This window comes from Ahaetulla prasina, chromosome 4 (genome assembly GCF_028640845.1).
Source record: "Ahaetulla prasina isolate Xishuangbanna chromosome 4, ASM2864084v1, whole genome shotgun sequence".
In the NCBI taxonomy this organism is placed as follows: Eukaryota; Metazoa; Chordata; class Lepidosauria; order Squamata; family Colubridae; genus Ahaetulla; species Ahaetulla prasina.
Window position 1 is genome coordinate 30026873 of NC_080542.1, and position 21514 is coordinate 30048386.

The window sequence follows — 21514 nt, forward strand, 5'->3', positions numbered from 1 at the left end:
TACATTTTTAAGTCATCCATGTAGAGTAGATGGTTTATCTTGCCATGTTGGCTTGAGATTTGGTATCCCAGTTTTGTGTTTCATAGGATTATTATCAATGGAATTAATGTGATGTTGAACAGTAGTGGTGAAAGTGAATTCCCCTGGAAGATTCCTCGTCTAATATTGACTTCACCAATGTTCTCCCATTTGCTGTTAGAACTGTTTTCCATTTTGCACATTTGCTTTCAAAATGTAAGCCGCCCTGAGTCTTCGGAGAAGGGCAGGATATAAATGCAAATAAAATAAAATAAATAAAATAATAAATATTAATGCCTTTAATTATGTTTCCAGCATTCAGCTTTGATTTTAATATTTTGCGGACCCTCCTGATGTATTCCTTTTGCGTTGACTCTTTGACTTTTCCATTCAAGATGTTTTTTGCTTCCAATATGCCTAGATATTTGTAGCCATCATCCTTTAGAATAGAATAGAATAGAATAGAATTTTTATTGGCCAAGTGTGATTGGACACACAAGGAATTTGTCTTGGTGCATATGCTCTCAGTGTACATAAAAGAAAAGATACGTTCATCAAGGTACAACATTTACAACACAATTGATGATCAATATATCAATATAAATCATAAGGATTGCCAGCAACAAGTTATAGTCATACAGTCATAAGTGGAAAGAGATTGGTGATGGGAGCTATGAAACGATTAATAGTAGTGCAGATTCAGTAAATAGTCTGACAGTGTTGAGGGAATTATTTGTTTAGCAGAGTGATGGCCTTGGGAAAAAACTGTTCTTGTGTCTAGTTGTTCTGGTGTGCAGTGCTCTATAGCGTCGTTTTGAGGTAGGAGTTGAAACAGTTTATGTCCAGGATGCGAGGATCTGCAAATATTTTCACGGCCCTCTTCTTGATTCGTGCAGTATACAGGTCCTCAATGGAAGGCAAGTTGGTAGCAATTATTTTTTCTGCAGTTCTAATTATCCTCTGAAGTCTGTGTTTTCTTGTTGGGTTGCAGAACCGAACCAGACAGTTATAGAGGTGCAAATGACAGACTCAATAATTCCTCTGTAGAATTGGATCAGCAGCTCCTTGGGCAGTTTGAGCTTACTGAGTTGGCGCAGAAAGAACATTCTTTGTTGTCCTTTTTTAATGATGTTTTTGATGTTAGCTGTCCATTTGAGATCTTGCAATATGATAGAACCCAGAAATTTGAAGGTTTCTACTGTTGATACTGTGTTGTCAAGTATTGTGAGAGGTGGAAGAATGGAAGGTTTTCCTAAAGTCTACCACCATTTCTACGGTTTTGAGTGTGTTCAGTTCCAGATTGTTTTGGTTGCACCACAAGGCTAGTCGTTCGACCTCTCGTCTATATGCGGATTCGTCATTGTCTCGAATGAGACCAATCACTGTTGTGTCATCTGCGAACTTCAGTAGCTTAACAAATGGATCATTGGAGATGCAGTCATTGGTATACAGAGAAGAGAAGTGGGGAGAGTACACAGCCTTGGGGGGCCCTGTGCTAATTGTACAGGTATTTGATGTGATCTTGCTTAGCTTCACCTGCTGCTTCCTGTTTGTTAGGAAGCTTGTGATCCACTTACAAGTCTGTTCCGGTACCTGTAGCTGGTTTAGCTTAGTTAGAAGAATGTCTGGAATGATGGTATTGAATGCTGAACTAAAGTCTACAAAAAGGACCCTTGCATAGGTCTTTTGAGACTCAAGATGTTGTAGGATGTAGTGCAGAGCCATATTAACAGCATCATCTGTTGATCTATTTGCTCGGTATGCAAATTGCAAGGGGTCTAAGAGCGGATTCGTGATGGTTTTCAGGTAGGAAAGCACTAGCCTTTCAAAGGTTTTCATGACTACAGATGTTAGAAAACCTTTACTAATGCTTTTACTATGTTTCCATTTCCCAGTTCTATTCCTTCTATTTTTTCCATTTTTCCTTGCTGCATGGATCATTCAGCACATTTTTCAGATCCAAAGTTCATTTTGATGTTGCTGCTGATTTAAGTTCAGTGGGGCTTTTCGCATACATTTTTAAGTCATCCATGTAGAGTAGATGGTTTATCTTGCCATGTTGGCTTGAGATTTGGTATCCCAGTTTTGTGTTTCATAGGATTATTGTCAATGGAATTAATGTGATGTTGAACAGTAGTGGTGAAAGTGAATTCCCCTGGAAGATTCCTCGTCTAATATTGACTTCACCAATGTTCTCCCCATTTGCTGTTAAAACTGTTTTCCATTTTTGCACATTTGCTTTCAAAAATGTACAAATATTTTTGCTGATTCCAAAGTTTTCCAGATAGATGTTAATCCAGTGGGATAATGAGTCAAATGCCTTCCTGTAATCAATCCATGCCATATTTAAATTTACTTTTCTTCGTTTTGCATTTTTAGTACCATTTTGTCAATGAGCAGCTGATCTTTTGTTTCTCTTGATTTTTTATAATTTTTGTTCTACTGGATACAAGCAGTTTTCCATCAGATGATTGAATACTGAATTTGCCAGTATTCTTATAAAAAGTTTGAATGTTCTTAGCAGACAAGTAATTGGGCGATAGTTGCTTGGCTCCATGCCCTTTTCTGGATCTTTTATTATCAAGTATGTTTGACCAGCTATTAACCATTCTTCGCTTGTTGCATTTTGAAGCATTTGATCAAATTGAGGGGCCGTGCGATGATGGAGGCTGGTCAGGTGTTTTAGCCAGGATCCATGCAGTTCGTCCAGGCCAGGTGCACTCCAGTTCTTGACTTTCTTTGCTTGTTTTACAACCATGTCAGTTGTTATTACAATATTTTCCATTTTGTTTCGTATTGTTTGTTGTTGAATATCTTTGATTCAGGAGGCAGTTTTGTTGTGTTCCACTGGGTTTTCCCACAGTTCTTTCCAAAAGTTCAAAGTTTTTTCTTTACATGGATGAACATTAGTTTGGATTTGATTTTCATCAAGGGACTGGTAGAAGAGGTGTTGAACTGGACATTTTCACGATATTCTTCTGAACTGGAAATTTTCACGATATTGTTTAATTCATCCTTCATATCTTTCAATTTTCTTTGCTGTTGCTATTACATGTTGTTTTAGTTCTTCCATGATTTCACTTATTATTTTTTCCTCCAGGTTGTATTTATTGTGTAAACTATTTTTCAGCTTTTTGTTATTTAGTTTTCCTTCTTTCAAGTACTTCAGATTGTTGACATCTCCTTGTAGTTTTTTTATTTTATTTTCAAGTCAAATTTTCCACTTTGGTGTAACTGTCTGTTCGGTAGCAGAATCAGGAATAGGGAGGGGAAGGAAAATGGCCTAACTGCCTGTTGGGTGGCAGAATCAGGAATTATTATTATTATTATTATTATTATTATTATTATTATTATTATTATTATTATTATTATTATTATTATTTAAACATGAAACTCAGTGAACTGATCATTTAAAAATGTGTCACAAATACCATTAACCAGTCCTAATGGTTGATACAGGTTGCTGCCCGTGTCCTAGGTATCAACCAAGTAACTTCTTAAAATATATGATATTCCGAGTAGCGCAGTTTTTTGTAGTTCTGCTGATGTTATTGCAGGAAGCTGTAATCTCTTGATGTGTTTTGTAAAATTCTTGGACATGGTACCAAGTGCCCCGATGACAATGAGTATTACTGTTACATGTTGTTGTTGTTGTTGTTGTTGCAAAATATATTTCAACCGAGGTCATTTACTCAATATAACAAATAACAAATAACAACAACAGAGTTGGAAGGGATCTTGGAGGCCTTCTAGTCCAACCCCCTGCCCAGGCAAGAAACCCTACACCATCTCAGACAAATGGTTATCCAACATTTTCTTAAAAATTTCCAGTATTGGCGCATTCACAATTTCTGCAGGCAAGTTGTTCCACTGATTAATTGTTCTAACTGTCAGGAAATTTCTCCTTAGTTCTAGGTTGCTTCTCTCCTTGATTAGTTTCCACCCATTGCTTCTTGTTCTACCCTCAAGTGTATTGGAGAATAGTTTGATTCCCTCTTCTTTGTGGCAACCCCTGAGATATTGGAACACTGCTATCATGTCTCCCCTAGTCCTTCTTTTCATTAAACTAGACATACCCAGTTCCTGCAACCATTTTCATATGTTGAAAATGCCTGCAGTCCCCTAATCATCTTTGTTGCTCTTCTCTGCACTCTTTCTAGAGTCTCAGCGTCTTTTTTACATCACAGCAACCAAAACTGAATGCAATATTCCAAATGTGGCAAGGCATTATAAAGTGGTATTAACACTTCACGTGATCTTGATTCTATCCTTCTGTTTATGCAGTCCAGAACTGTGTTGGTTTATTTGGCAGCTGCTGCATACTGCTGGCTCATATCTAAATGGTTGTCCACTAGGACTTCAAGATCCCTCTCACAGGTACTACTATTGAGCAAAGTACCACATATCCGGTACCTGTGCATTTTGTTTTTTTGGCCTAAATGTAGAACCTTACTTTTTTCACTGTTGCATTTCATTTTGTTAGATAGCGCCCAATGTTCAAATCCATCAAGATCCTTCTGTAACTTGAGCCTATCTTCTGGAGTGTTGGCTATTCCTGCCAGCTTGGTGTCATCTGCAAATCTGATGAGTTCCCTATCTATCCCCTTGTCCAAGTCATTGATGAAGATGTTGAAGAGTACTGGGCTGCATACTTCCCTCCATGTGGATGTAGTTCCATTGAGGACTGCATACTTCCCTCCATGTGGATGTAGTTCCATTGAGGATTACACGTTTAGTGCGGTTGGTCAGCCAGTTACAAATCCATCTGATGGTTGTACTGTCTAATCCACATTTTTCTACTTTATCTAGTAGTAGGTTATGGTCTACTTTATCAAATGCTTTACTGAAGTCCAAGTAAATTATATTGACAGCATTCCTCTGGTCTACTAGTTTTGTCACTTTGTCAAAGAATCATCTATTACAGAATCATCTATTCACAGAATCATCTATTGTAATGTCCTTCCTGTTAAAGACTACTTCAGCTTTAATTGCAATAATACTAGAGCAACTAATAGATTTAAACTTAATGTTAACCGCTTTAATCTAGATTGCAGAAAATATGACTTCTGTAACAGAATCATCAGTGCTTGGAATACTTTACCTGACTCTGTGGTCTCTTCCCATAATCCTAAAAGTTTTATCCAAAAACTTTCTACTATTGACCTCACCCCATTCCTAAGAGTACGTTCCCACAGAGAGGGACTCCTCAGGATGCCGTCAGCCAAACAGTGTCGACTGGCGGCCCCCAGGGGGAGGGCCTTCTCTGTGGGGGCTCCGACCCTGTGGAACGAACTTCTCCTCGGACTTCGACAATTACCTGACCTTAGGACCTTTCGCCGTGAACTTAAAACTTATTTATTTCGTATGGCTGGACTAGCCTGATTTTTATCTCTAAATTTTAATTGAATTTATGGGTTTTTAAAGTTTTATAATTTTATGCGGGAGTATGTTATTTTAACATTTGGGCAAATTTAAATTAGTTTTTTAAGGGATGTTTTTAACTACTGTGTGTATCTGTATTTTATCTGCCTGTTCACCGCCCTGAGTCCTTCGGGAGAAGGGCGGTATACAAATTAAAATATTCATTCATTCATTCATTCATTCAAGAGGACCAGAAGGGGCGTGCATAAGCGCACAAACGTGCCTACCATTCCTGTCCTATTGTTTTTCTTTTCTTCTTCCTATATATATGCTTATACCTCCTTATATTTACTCATATATGTGTTTATATACTATATAATCTTTTTTGTATGATACCTACATATATTGTTGTGACAAAAATAAATAAATAAATAAATAAATAAATAAATAAATAAATAAATAAATAAATAAATAATGCAATAAGATTAGTCTGGCATGATCTGTTTTTGACAAACCCATGTTGGCTTTTGGTTATTACTTTGTTTGCTTCTAGATGTTCGGTGATTCGTTGCTTGATTATCTTTTCCAGAATTTTCCCTGGTATTGAGGTCAGGCTGATAGGTCTGTAGTTTTCTGGATCTGTTTTTTTGTTCCTTTTTTGAAGATGGGAACTACATCAGCTCTTTTCCAGTCCTCTGGCAGCTCCCCTGTGCTCCAGGATCTTTGAAAGATATCGTTCAGTGGTTCTGAGATCTCGTCTGCCAGTTCCTTCAGAATCTTGGGATGTAATCCATCTGGTCCTGGTGATTTGAACTTGTCTAGGATAGACAGGTGTTCACTTACCATTTTCTTCCCTATTTTAACTTGTGTTCCTAACCTGTTTTTTGTGGTGCTGTTTTTGATAGGTTGGATTGTTTTTTCCTTTTTTGAAGATGGAACTACATCAGCTCTTTTCCAGTTCTCTGGCAGTTCCCCTGTGCTCCAGGATCTTTGAAAGATATAGTTCAGTGGTTCTGAGATCTCGTCTGCCAGTTCCTTCAGAACCTTGGGTATAATCCATCTGGTCCTGGTGATTTGAACTTGTCTAGGGTAGATGGTGTTTACTTACCATTTTCCCCCCTATTTTAACTTGTGTTCCTAACCTGTTTTTTGTGGTGCTGTTTTTGATAGGTTGGATTGTTTTTTCCTTTTGTGTAAAGACAGATGCAAAAAATGAGTTAAGTAGATCTGCTTTCTCCCTGTTGCTTCTCATCTTCTTGCCACTTTCTCCCAGCAATGGGCCAATTGTTTCCTTGACTTTTTTCTTGTTTTTAACATGTTGGAAGAAGCTTTTTTTTTTTGTTATTTTTTACTTTTGTCGCTAGCCTTTGTTCATTGTGAGCCTTCGCTTTCCTCACTTCATCTTTACAGGCTCGGGCTATTTGCTGATATTCTGCCTTAGTTATTTGCCCTTTTTCCACTTTTTATACTTGTCCTTTTTGTCTTTCAATTTGTCAGATAGTTCTTTATGCATCCATTCTGGTTTCTTCTTCATTGGTATTGTGCTAAACTGCGCTTTTATAATCTCACTTTTCAAAATCTCCCAAGCTTCTTGAGTTGTTTTCCCTTTGAGGATTCGTATCCATGGAATCCTTTTCAAGCTCTCTCTAAGTTTATTGAAATTAGCTCTCTTAAACTCCAAGACTCTAATTTGACTTTGTTCTACTACTTGTATTTGCTTAATGTTGAATTCCAATACTGCGTGGTCACTTGCCCCCAAAGTTCCTGTAGCTTCAACACCTTCTATCATTTCATCTCTGTTAGTGAGAATTAAGTCCAATATGGCTGATCCCCTTGTTGCCTTCTCTACATTTTGGGAAACAAAGTTGTCTGCTAGGTTTGTTAGGAACCTGTTGGATCTTCCACTTGGTTCAGTTTGTCTCCCAGTTGATGTCAGGGTAATTAAAATCCCCCATTACTACTGTGATGTGCTTCCTACATACCTTAGCTAGCTGATTAGCAAAAAGTTCATCTACTTCCTCTGTTTTTTGGGTGGCCTATAGTATAGACCTATGGCAATATCATTTTTCTCCCTTTTATATTGACCCAAATGCATTCAAGATAATTTTCATCATTGTTGTGTTCTATTTCTGTAGAGATATAATTATTTCTTATATATAGTGCAACTCCACCTCCTCTTTTATTTGGTCTATTTCTTTTAAATAATTTATATCCCTCTAACTGTATGTTCCATTTGTCGGTTTCATCCCACCAAGTTTTTGTAATGGCAACAATATCATATCTGCCTTCATTTACTTGAATTTCTAATTCACCCTGTTTATTCCTCATACTCTGTAAATTGGCGTATAGACATTTGAGTCCATTTTGATTGACCTTGTGTTTACTGTCTACATAACCTGTGTTGTGCCTGACTAACCCTACTTTCTTGCCACCTGTTTGATTAGTGTACATGGTATGGCACTCACTATTAAATGCTTGGTTTTGCTTGATAGCAAGGCTGATAATCTTACCCACACAGACATCTATGTTACATGTACTGATAACCCTATTAATTTTATTAATTTTGGATTGCCGGGGACAGAAATTTTCTGTATCATTTAATTCTCTGTCCCCACTGTTCAGTTTAAATGTTTATCCAGAAAATCTGTGAATGCATTGCTAAGTAACTCAGTCCCTTTCTTTGATGGATGCAATCCATCTCTTTTGTACAGTTTTTCATTGGACCAGTTGCAGACATCACAACTAATAAAACCAAAGCCTTCCCTTTTACACCACACTTTTAGCCACATAATAAACTCGTTTACACACTGGCCTTTACCTTTTTGTTCCTTATATACTGGTAAAACCTCTGAAAAGATAACCCTACAACCTATACTACTAAGTTCATACCCTAAGCTCTGGAAATCATTCTGCACAGAAAGTGCATCCTTTTGGGACAGATCATTTGTGCCAAGATGTATAATAGCACCAACATCACAATCCTTACTGGCATTCTTGACTATCTTAAGAATATGCCTCTTGTGTCTGCTGGCAATAGCACCTGGCAGACACCTGACCTCTTTCAAAACCTTCATATCCTTTCTTAAATTTATTTCTTAAATTTCATCCATAATCTCCAGTCTCAGGTTGATCATGGTGTCAGGCCTGAAAGCTATCTTTTGCATTAAGCCTTCAGACCTGCCATATTTACTACTGTGGGAAACTGGGAGGGTGATTGTATGGAGCAGGAGTGATGTATAGTTCAATAACATTCCTTTCTCAGAAAGTCAAAGACAACTTGCCCTGCACCTGGAAGGCTGGATCTAGGAGGCATCTCCAGTTGGGACCATGTTTGATTGTACCATGTGATAAACTTGTGGGTGTTAGGCAGAGACTTGAACTTTTCTTTTGGTGGGGAAAACCTGGAAACTTTCAGATTCAGGTTTTCCCAGATGTGACAATATGACATCTCTAATAAAATGTAACTTTGAGGAAACTCAAGCCTCAGAGGTTTATTTAATTGGGGGTGTTACGTGGAACCCTGACACATGGATTCTCTTCTGTTTCATTTGTGTTAAATATCAATCAGATTGAAGTACAACCCTGGCACATAATTCAAGACCCCTTTGAATTAGAAAGAATGACTCTTGGATCTGATAATATGCAGTCTTTGTTTGGTGTAGATCTCACAAAATTAAATATTTCCCTCTTTGTCTCAAAATCCACTAGAGATTTATTTCAAAACACTTATATTTAGGTTTTCAGTTTTAATTAACTCTTTTAATTTTAGGATTTTTTTTTCATCTTTGATCTTAAACCAAAATGATCATAAGAAAGTTGTTCCTTTATTTACTTTTTCTTTTTGATAAACAACAGTGTCACTTAAAATGTAAGATGTATTTATAGGATGTCATTCTTCCTATATTTTATTTCTGGGTTACCATTTATTTCTTTGAATACTACATGAATCATATCCAATTTATTATCCAGTAATTTTTTTATTCTTTTTTTAAATTTAGCTTCCAGAAATTGGAAGAATTTTCAGTAAAAATTCCTTAAGAATATACCATGATATATCTTTTTTCCATATTATCAAATAGCTTAGTGGTCCTGTTAAATTCTGTTAATCTTTTTGAAATGAATATGAAAGTTCTGTATTGAATCATAATACATTTTGTAAATTATGTTTTATACACTGAAATGTATAATGCTTTAGTTCTATGCACTTTAATCAAAACTCCACAGGGATCGATCAAAATTCATATTCTGAGTTTTAGATTACAACTCCTTCGTAGATTAGAATGACTAATTAAAATAAATATTATTTTTAAATTTTCTTTATGGTCCAAGTTATGGTCCATTTTAACAATTTTCACAGGAAAAACTTCAAACATTACTTTAAAAGTTCACCAAGTCATTCTTACCTTATTTGCAAATTTTATAATTTACAGATCTCAACAAAGGATTATATTATTAGGAATGCCTCAAAACTTGAAAAAAAAGTAGTATCTGTAATGGAATATTTGAATAATTTAATAATATTTTAGATTATTACACATTGAAATTTCTGCTTAAGTGTTTCTCTTTATCAACTGTTCCTTGATGTTCAGTTCAGGTTTTAGGATAATGATGTAACACTTAGGGAAAAAGATACAGTTTAATAATCCAGCACCAGATGCCAAGATAGAGAAGATCTCTACAGCCACCATATATTCTCCATTAGTGCCCTGATATGAAGGAATGAAGGACAGCCAGACACTGCAGAAGACCAGCATGCTGAAAGTGATGAACTTGGCTTCATTGAAAGTATCTGGCAACTTCCTGGCTAAGAAAGCCACAGTGAAGCTGACAATAGCCAAAAATCCCAAGTAGCCCAAGACATAATAAAACATACCAAGCGATCCTTCATTGCATTGCATTATAATTTCTCCAGGAAGGGAATACATATCAAACTCTGGGAAAGGAGGAGCTGTGCATAGCCATACAGAACAAATACTAGCCTGAATGAACGAACAACCAAACAGGATGAGAGTGATCAATCTTTTCCCAACCCATTTCCTTATCCCAGATCCTGGCTTGGTGGCCATAAAAGCTAGAACTACAGTTATTGTTTTTGCTAATATACAAGAAACAGCCACTGTGAAGATGATACCAAAAGTAATTTGTCGCAAATAGCAAGTCACTATTTGTGGCTGGCCAATAAATAACAAGGAGCAGAGAAAACAAAGCAATAAGGAGATGAGCAAACAGTAGGTGAGGTCCCGGTTGTTGGCTTTGACAATGGGAGTGTTCTGGTTCTTGGTGAAAACTCCTAGTATCAGAATTGTGAGCAAAACAAAACAGAGAGCAAAAAATGTTAAACTAATCCCCAAAGGATGCAGAAAAGAGAGAAAACGTAATCTCTTGGCAATACATTTGTTTTTGTTTTCATTTGGAAATTGTTCTTCTGGGCACTGAAAACAGTTGTCCATGTCTAAAAATAAATATAAGCAGATATTTAATGCAATGAATTGAAGGGCCTTTTCTGCCAGGTTTTACATAGAAATTTTTGACAAGAAACAGACATTAAGTTTGAAGTGTCAGAATATTAACCATGACTGATTTTCTCTTAATTCTATTCAGGACATTTTACCCTGCAATCAAGAGCCAATTTCTGGGATCTGCTACTTTACAAATACGTACATTTCTAAGAATGTTATGTATTTATTTTATAGAGTTGACCAAATGGCACATGGCGAGAGATTGTTCTTCACACCTAATACTTAATAAGCATTTTGTTTTCTAAACCTACTATAGATTTTCACTAGTGTCGTTAATGGTTTCTAATTATGGTTTGTAACAATTCATTGCTTTGACCCAAACTCTAAATCAAAGAAAAAGTAATCATATCATAGGAGGGAGGGAAAGCTCTTTTTTTGTCTTGGGATATCTATTCATCTATCTATCTATCTATCTATCTATCTATCTATCTATCTATCTATCTATCTATCTATCTATCTATCTATCTATCTATCTATCTATCATCTATCCTCTCTGGCTCTCTCTGTTCCCTAGATACATACTTACCAAACTTCCATTTGACAGTGATGCTTTTTTCTGGGGGTATACATAATACTCTATAAATATTTTGGTTTCTTCAGATTCTGGAGAATGAAGCAATGCTTTAAACATTGTTGGTGTGAGTTTTTTAACATTCAAAATTATTTTTCTACCTGTGTATATTCAATTTATAATTCATAATATTAATTATTATATTTCCTACCATTCTGATCTGAAATCTTCCCATCTGGACAGGGAACACAATCGTAGCAGCAGAATGGTTGTCCTTCCTTCTTTTTTCGTCTGTAACCTGGATGGCATTTCTCATTACACAGAGCAACAGGCAGGATCTATCCACAGACCAAATAAACAAATAAGCATGTCGTTTAAAACATAGTAGCCTACATACTGCAGAATACTTTTTTAATCTGGGGAGCATTTTTTTGTAACTGAGTGAAAAAATTAAAATCTAGGTGAGTTTGGAAATTCAACATTAGGTCAATGCCACAATTTCTAAACAGATATTAATCACAGCTAATGTTCCCAGGCTTTCTCTACTTTTCAAATTTTATATTATATTTAATGTGTAATATTACATGCCCCTTTAACCAATAATCTTGATTATTCTGTATAAATGATGTAGTCCTCAGCCCCCACACTAAATATTATATTATTATGGTTTCTCATACAGTCAGCAAGATACAAATTGGATTTGGCATTTTCATTCATCTATCAAGTCCTTCTGAATGATCTGGCATAGGCAGATGTTGATGTTTGATGGTATTAAAGGTATCATCATAGAATGTAAGCTGTTCCAAGTAAAGTGCCTTTTGAAGTTGACTGATGTTGATTTTGTCAATGATGTTCAAGTGGTGCTCCAATTGTTTTGGGATTGTATACTATTGGTGCTATCTTTGCTTTCTTTTGTCAGAGTTGTTCTATTCCTATTTGCTGGTCCTTGTATTCAGTTATCTTGCCCAATTCTCTCTCTTATATTCTGCTGTCTCCAAATACTGCCACATCCTTTATCCAGAATTTTTTTGTCTTTCTTATCAGCAATTACTAAGTGTGGAGTGTTTTGTGGCAGGTGTCTGTCTGTCTGAATTCTAAAGTCCCAGGGCAATGTACTTTGTTCATTTTCTATGACTATTTTGTACACCCCCCCCCCCCAGTTTTTGCTTGCACAGAGCATGCACAAAGCGAACTGGTTGTTACACTGGTTGAAACCCACCACTGCTTTGCCTGCTATATTAGAATATGATCATTTTATAGAGTGCCTTTGGGTATCAACAAGTTGGACACCAAATGGATCTGATTTGATATTGTATGTAAAAGAAAGTGATAAAGCAGTACATTCTGTATATTCTAAAACACTTTTATGTTGTTGGAATTGGGAGGAGGGGGAAACAAATCCTAACAAACAGGAAGCAGCAGGTGAAGCTAAGCAAGATCACATCAAATACCTGTACAATTAGCACAGGGGGCCCCCAAGGCTGTTTGCTATCCACACTTCTCTTCTCTTTGTATACCAATGACTGCATCTCCAACGATTCATCTGTTAAGCTACTGAAGTTCGCAGATGACACAACAGTGATTGGTCTTATTCGAGACAATGACAAATCTGCATATAGACGAGAGGTTGAACAACTAGCCTTGTGGTTCCAAAACAATCTGGAACTGAACACACTCAAAACCGTAGAAATGGTGGTAGACTTTAGGAGAAAGCCTTCCATACTTCCACCTCTCACAATACTAGACAACACAGTATCAACAGTAAAAACCTTTAAATTTCTAGGTTCTATCATATCACAAGATATAAAATGGACAGCCAACATCAAAAACATCATTAAAAAAGGTCAACAAAGAATGTACTTTCTGCGCCAACTCAGTAAGCTCAAACTGCTCAAGGAGCTGCTGATTCAGTTCTACAGAGGAATTATTGAGTCTGTCATTTGCACCTCTATAACTGTCTGGTTCAGTTCTGCAACCCAACAAGAAAAACACAGACTTCAGAGGATAATTAGAACTGCAGAAAAAATAATTGCTACCAACCTGCCTTTTATTGCAGACCTGTATACTGCACAAATCAAGAAGAGGGCCGTGAAAATATTTACAGACCCCTCGCATCCTGGATATAAACTGTTTCAACTCCTACCCTCAAAACAATGCTATAGAGCACTGCACAGCAAAACAACTAGACACAATAACAGTTTTTTCCCGAAGGCCATCACTCTGCTAAACAAATAATTCCATCAACACTGTCAAACTATTTACTGAATCTGCACTACTATTAATCTTCCCATCACCAATCTCTTTCCACTTATGACTGTATGACTGTAACTTATTGCTGGCAATCCTTATGATTTATATTGATATACTGACCATCAATTGTGCTGTAAATGTTGTACCTTGATGAAGGTATTTTTTCGTTTATGTACACTGAGAGCATATACACCAAGACAAATTCCTTGTGCGTCCAATCACACTTGGCCAATAAAATTCTATTCTATTCTATTCTATTCTATTCTATTCATAGTCAGACTATTTACTGAATCTGCACTACTATTAATCGTTTCATAGTTCCCATCACCAATCTCTTTCCACTTATGACTGTATGACTATAACTTGTTGCTGGCAATCCTTATGATTTATATTGATATATTGATTATCAATTGTGTTGTAAATGTTGTACCTTGATGAACGTATCTTTTCTTTTATGTACACTGAGAGCATATGCACCAAGACAAATTCCTTGTGTGTCCAATCACACTTGGCCAATAAAATTCTATTCTATTCTATTCTATTCTATTCTATTCTATTCTATTCTATTCTATTCTATTCTATTCTATTCTATCAAAAGAATACTTTGTAGATTAACTGACTGAGCCTGAGGAAGGGGTCAATTGTAACATAAGTCATGAGCCTCCCTACCACAAGGGATCTAAATTCAGACCTTGAATTCCTTCTTACCTCCCACTAATTTTCTTTGGCTAGGAGTAGTTCAGATTCTTGTAGAAAGCTTAAGCTTACAATAAATCTTTATACTCATTTGAACTGTCTGGATCTCCAGATTTTCCTGACACTTGACATATTTTTTTCTTTTCTGTTTACAGCTCATTTAGAGTTAAAAGCTAATTTAAAAAACATATTAGTATAAGAAAGCATTGACTGATTTACTTCTAAGCTCTATTGGCTAGAAATTATTTATGAATTACAAAGAATAGGCACTTTCCTATTTAGCTTTCCATATCTGAAATTCTATTTGTTCTTTACCTGATTAAATGAGCTGTGCCATGTGATGGTCTCTTTGTGAAGAGTTAATTGAGAACCACTTAAAGCTTGTGGATCCAGCCATCCCACTTTCACACGAAGAAGAGATTTGTTTGGGAAAGTGACCCAGTTGATAACATCAAATCCAGCTACCAATTCACCATTTTCATCAAAAGATATGGTATCTCCAGCACTGTGGTTAAATGTCATTGTCTTCAGAAAATGGTGAAGCTAAAATGAAAGAGAAAAACAACTTTAAACATTAAAACTTCTTAGAGTGGTCCATGTTTTGGATTATATTATTAATATAATATTAATACATTAATATGTCTACAAAACAAAAAAAGCAATACATGTCCTGCCACCTTCATTTTAATAAGTAGTTTATTTCACTATTGTTAAATTATTATGTTAAATAAAACTTATTAAAAATTAAGAATATAAAAAGCTATGCAATATGAATCAATACATCTGAATTAGTTCATGTGGCAGGTATGTAGAAGGATTTGGGAAGTTGATGAAAATCCTATGAGTTTAATAACACTCTCATTTCTCTATCCCCAACAATTGGCCATTGGCACTCAAAAGGTAGGCCAAGGGGTACAAATCAAATATGATACAAGTATGAAAGGGTGGGAAATGAATCATTTTAATTTCCTGATTTACCATTTTAGCTTTAGAAGGGTTAGTTACATATTTCTTTATAATTGCTACAGAGAAATCCAACAATCCATACTTTTGTTATTACTACCATCTGAGATATGCTTTTGAGTTAAAATGTAATTATTATCTGTAATATATTTGACTTAATATTATTGTTAAATTAGTTTTCAAGTGTTTTTGGACCTTGGTCTTTGAAAATTATAAGGGATAGAATACAATCTTACCCTATTCCAGAATACTGCATGAAGAACGGATTTAAGATGAATTTGAATCTCGAATGAGAACTCAAGTTTACCGTTTTGAGATGGTTGACAGGATATTTGTCAACTTTCCAAATAAATTTGAAACACATTATATTACCTCTGCTTGAAACCTGGTTATGCTTGAAATGAAATCTACTGAATATCTTCAATTCTGACCTTTTCCATTATTAAAAAAAATGGCAGTCAGGTCACTTTGTATAGAAATATAGGAAATATAGGAATATAGGAAATACATGTAAGAATATGTATAGGAAATATAGAAACTGAATAAGAGAATATCCCTGGGACCAGTTCTCTGATTTCCATGTGGTATTGAATTAAACATGCAGCTATGGCTTCAACAACTGAAATACAATAAAGATATATGTGGAACTGAAATTCAATTATCTTGTTTACTGTTGTATTTATTTTCCCAAATCTTTTTGTTTTCCCTGGAAATAAATGATATACTGTAACCCCTGTGTAAAAGTAAGGCCAAACATCTCTTCCAAATCTATATAAATTAAATTTACATGTAAATTGACATTGATTTTGCATATTTTTCTCATTAATTTCCTTTACTTATTTTCCTAAATGTAGGAGAAGGAAGGATTCCAAGTGTGTTCATAGCAGAACTGTCATGACATGACAACAGTGACAAAACATTTGAAACATGTTTCTGTTCAACATTCTTTCAGAGGATCAAAAAAGAGATATGCTACAATAAGTCCCAAGTTGACTTCTCTCAACAATTCATACAAATAGAAAACAAAGGAAAGGAATATTTTATCTTTCATCAAGAGGCAAAGATTTAACGCTTAAAGATTTTACCTTGCACTATGGTAGCTAGTGTGCTGTCCAAAGTCTCTGCTAATATACATTAGCCAGATGTTTAGACTAGTTTTCGCATTTTTGTCTTTTTATTGAGTCTTTCCCAAGAACCTGAGAAAGGCAGTTTTACAGTGTCACAGCTTACAGTGTCAGTGTAAGCTAATTCAAACAAATTGCCTTTTCCAATTGAAGGAGCATCATTTTGTCACTGTTGATGGTGTTGAAGAGGTGGTTCAGAATGTTTTGAGATTGCACCCAATGTGCCTATTACTACTGATACTATATTTTCTTCCTTTTGCCAATCATAACTCTTCTATTTGCAGCATTTGTATTTTATATGTTTCTCCAATTTTTCCTCTTCTATTTTGCTATATGTAGATATTGCAGCATCCTCTATCTAGATTTTTTCTCTCTTTCATATTGGCAATTGTTAGGTATGAAGTGATATATGTGTTAGGTGATATATGGCTTGTCTGTTTAAATTCTAAAGTCCTAGATGAATTTAGCTCCTTGATTTCCTATTATTTTGTGTGTTTTATGTTATTACTATTTCTTGCTTGTAGACAAATTGCATTACTTAAAGATATTCCAGTGTACCACTATTGCTACTTTGTCATGTGTTATTTTTAGTCAGCTTGTGTGATGTTCATTATTATGGCTGTTTACAAAGTCATTCAGATGTTTAGACAAGAGTTTAGCATTTTTATCTATCTATTATATTCTTCCCAAGGACTGGACATAGGCAGATAGTATTAAATATGTTGCCATAGCATGTAAACTATTCCAAGTAAAGTGGCCTTTTGAATTGACTTATGATTATTGATATTGTTGTTAATCATCATCATCATCATCATCATCATTGCATATATGCTGTATACCATGCTCTATGAGAGATAGACAGACAGAAAATTAGATAGACAGACAAATAGGTAGAATAGGGGAAAAAAGAAATATTGGATTAATCCCATGAACTAGAATATAGTTTCATTGCTTCTATGTGGCCTATGATGGCTGGGGAAGAAAGATATTTCATCACAGACAAGATACAAAGATTGAAAACAAAATATTGTAAAGAAATATAGACTTTCTGATAACCTTCCAGAAGCAATAGGTATTATATATTGGCTAAATAATAATAAAGAGAATTACATTTTGAAAAGCATTACCTGCCAATGTAACAATTCTGAGGGATCTAACCTACCGGTGGAATATAAGAACATCTTATGCAAAGCAAGTGCTATGGCATGTACTGCATTATAGATGCTGTAGCTTTGACTGGTCATAGTTATTTCAAAGAGAGTTCCAGGAAGATTTTCTAAGTTTTCCTTTCCAGTGCAAGAATTATTATTTTTGTCCTCATTAGAATTAGGAAAAAGGCAGTTGAATGCTTGTTCCCAGAAGATCCTGATAAACCCATCTTCTTTTGACCAGATAGGTTGCAGAGAACACAGAAATTCTGTAAATCCAAGCACTTCTTTTGAATGACTTGCCAAAGACAAGGCACCATGAAAAAAATGTATATCGAAATCTCGGTGAAAAGTCTCTGATGAGAAATCCCACTGGGCTGTCATAAGCCACACTTTGCCTATGGTTAGTTGTATTGACTTTTGTATGTTCTCATAAATGTATACTAGCCATTTCAAGCATGAGACAGTTTGGGGTTCTGCATTTACAATATAGACATTAACATTAGATTTGGATAATGATGCAGCCATTTCAAAAACAGGTTCAAATGATTCAAAATTCTCTAAAACACCAGAAAGGGTTAATGTTCTTTCAATGACTGCTGCACAGATTGCATACTGGGAAAGCATGGGTATCAAGGCCTGCACAAATTTTTCTCCTTGATCATCATCTGGTGAAATAATTCCAATCCATTTCCATTGGAAAAAAAGGAGCAGCTGAATAAATCCCATGTATTGATTTGTTTCACTAGGGATCATCCGGTAGAAAAAAGGGAGCTGTGTTTTAATGTTTGTCACTGGAGCAAACACACAGCAAGCAATCTAAGCAAAAGCAAAAGAAACAAAAAGTTATTAAAAGAAAGAAAGACAGGTAGAATTATAATAAATGGCCATAATTTGTCACAATTATTTCCTGTGCAGTAAACACATATCTGAAGAAAATTGCCTTTTTTTAACTAAAGACTTGGTTTTAGTATTCTGAAGCATAATTTTTCCATACAATGGGCATAAATTTAGTTCTGAAAAAACTGTCCTGATAAAATATTTTGAGGCAAGAAATAATACTTTTTGGGGAACCACCATCAAAGGCGGTAATTTGAGTCTGTGACTATTTGCAAATGTGAACATCCCACATCATTTTACATTTGGTGATACAAAATAATTGCCCCTTTTCATGACTGAACTAAAGTTATATTCTCCTGTAATCCCTGTAATCTCCTCCTTCTTCCAGAAAGGAGTACAAAACAAGAAAAGAATGGGAATCTTTTCCAAAATCCACATGAGGATGTAATTCTATTAAAACAGTTTAAGATTACATAATGTTGTAAGCATTTCAAGGATTAAGAATTCTTCAAAGCTAAATTGTTGTTAAAACTTTACAAATAAAATGGATGAGAAGTAAATTTGACTGATTATATCTGCATCTAATAATCTTTGGTGGAATGTGAAGCTAGAGGTGAAATCTAAAATTGGCTTCCATAAGACTATCCTTAAATTGCATTCCTGGTTTATTTAAACTCTCAATGTGATTATTCCTTAAAGATTTACCAAAGAAGACTAGTAGTCCCCTCTCCCCCTTTTCTCATTATTTTTTACCCAGAAGAGGTATATTTCTTGACCATAATCATAGTGCCTTTATTTAATTCACACAAACATTTGTTTTCAGTTTGTATTAACTGAACAAGCAGAATTGCATTGTAAACTTCATGGCCTACCTGCACATACCTGTGGAATCTTATAGATGCCTAAAACAGTAGCCATATAAAGAGAGACTTTGGCATCAAGTCCTCCAATGACAGCTATCAAATTAGTTTGTTTCTTGCAGTTGTAATTTGGAATAGTCTTCTTCTGGGAGGACAGAAGTTTCAGGGTGTTCTGATAAGACATCTTTGCATTATTGTAGCTGTCATAAATGTGGAACCCTATGCTGATATTTGGCAATATTTTAGGATTCTCATTGATCTGCTTAACAGCAAATATTAACGAAAGTACATGCTGGTAATTCTTTAATATTGCCCTAAGGAAAAATGTATATAACATATGAAATTACTACAACATTATTTTGTATGTTTATTATTGCATCTAGAAACAAATTTAAATATTTGAAAAGTCACAAATAGGCTTACATAGAAATGAATTTTCATAGACATACTTTGAGTACCGTTTGACAAATAACAACTTTTTTGTTTTTATGACTCAATTTTAAACTATAAATTTTTCCAAGCCATGTTGAATTAAAAAAAAAATGCTGCTCTAAAATTAAGCTTGACTTCGTGTTTTCAAGGACACAAATGTATCTTTCTTTCAAGCATTATGGAACTAACCTGTCTCTGCCATCAATAATTTTTCTCTACTTACAGTCTAACAAGTCTAATCAACATTCCAATCTATAAATTCCTCTTCTACTAATAAGCAAGCCTGAAAATTCTTAGTCATTACAATCAGTTAACGTTAGATAAGTGGTTAAATATTAACTGTAAAACCAAAAGTCAAAGCTAATTTATTTCACATATAGATGTCTATATAGATTGTCTGAAAATACAAAGAAAAGTTTTAAAATCCAACCAATGGTGATATGTGCTTGGGGTATTGCAACCACAAAAACAACCTGCATATAGATCTTTATTTTTTAAAATTAATAAAATTAAGGGGCAAAAATATATTTCTATTGCTACAGTGATCAAAACTTTCAAAGGAAGTAATGCCTTGCTGGGATTTCCTTGCAGAATAGAAGAGGTGTAGATAAGATTTCTCATCTTTTCTCCTCACTTCTCTTCTCCTCCTTTTACCCCCATCTCCCTAACTACACCCTAACCTTGTCCTCTTTCTCACTGTCTGCTTCTAGCTATGGCACACTGGAAACAGATTCAAAAGAAGGATTTATCCAATATTCACTTTTTTCTGAGATTGCAGGCTGGTCCCCTACACAAAGGGAAAAGATATATCTTGTGAATTTTGTTCTCCCCTAACCCCCAAAAAAGAAAGTGATGTAATTAATTGATTCTTCCTTATTAAAACCAGTGGTGGGATTCAAGTAATTTAACCACTGGTTCTCTGCCCTAATGATTTCTTCCAACAACCAGTTTGCCAAACTGCTCAGAAAGTTAACAACCGGTTCTCCCGAAGTGGTGCGAACTGGCTGAATCCCACCACTGATTAAAACGAATGTGTTTAAAGTGGCTTAAGTGAGGCAGTGTTATATTACTGTGCACTGAAACTCATATCTGTGGAATATCAGTGGAAAAGGTGTACTCTATGTAATGCCAATAGTATGTATAAAAATGTAGATATTTATACAGATATTTATACAGTCACAAGTTCCTTTAAACAAATTAGCTTGATCCTAACAAATTATTAAAAAATCAATATAAATTGAAATTTATATAAATTTGAATGATAAAATATGATATTGTGATCCTTTAAAAAAAAAGAAAGTGAATTAAAAGAACTCGAAAAACAAACATAGAAATGCTAGTATTATTTGAGAGGAAGAAGATGGAGTCTGAAAGAAGTTATAATAAATAGAGATACCACCTTGAAGGAAGTTGTAGGATAAGAATTATCAAGAAATAGAAAAAAAGCAAAACTTGACATGATATAGAAATAGAATGTAGAACAAAGTGAATCAAAATTTATTTCTGTAAGACTAAAAATAACAATCATTTCAAAAATACTTTTTTCAAGCTTTTTTTATGAATTAAATCACACACATAATACTTCCTACTTCCAGTCACTGTTATCTCCAGATAAAATTTCCTTACATGAGTTCTTCTACCACCTTTGTTTTGGGATGTTCCTCAAAGTTGCTTATTTCCAGCAGGCAATCAAATTGTGCAGCAATCCCTCCGATTATTATATCCCCTGGTTTGGAATACTCATATGGGAACTGGAAGGGATCACTCATAGAACAGAGGTTATCATGTGCCT

General features: G+C 35.0%; 1 protein-coding gene across 1 annotated transcript; it reads right to left on the reverse strand.

Annotated features, from left to right (window-relative positions):
* Positions 1-9929: 9929 nt before the first annotated feature.
* Positions 9930-21491, reverse strand: LOC131198141 (vomeronasal type-2 receptor 26-like). The gene is made up of 6 exons (XM_058182645.1): positions 21349-21491; positions 19313-19604; positions 17570-18409; positions 14671-14898; positions 11621-11747; positions 9930-10831 (listed from the first exon to the last, which is right to left on the reverse strand). Exons 1-6 carry the CDS (start codon positions 21489-21491, stop codon positions 9930-9932), a joined length of 2532 nt encoding a protein of 843 aa, XP_058038628.1.
* Between the last annotated feature and the right edge of the window lie 23 nt (positions 21492-21514).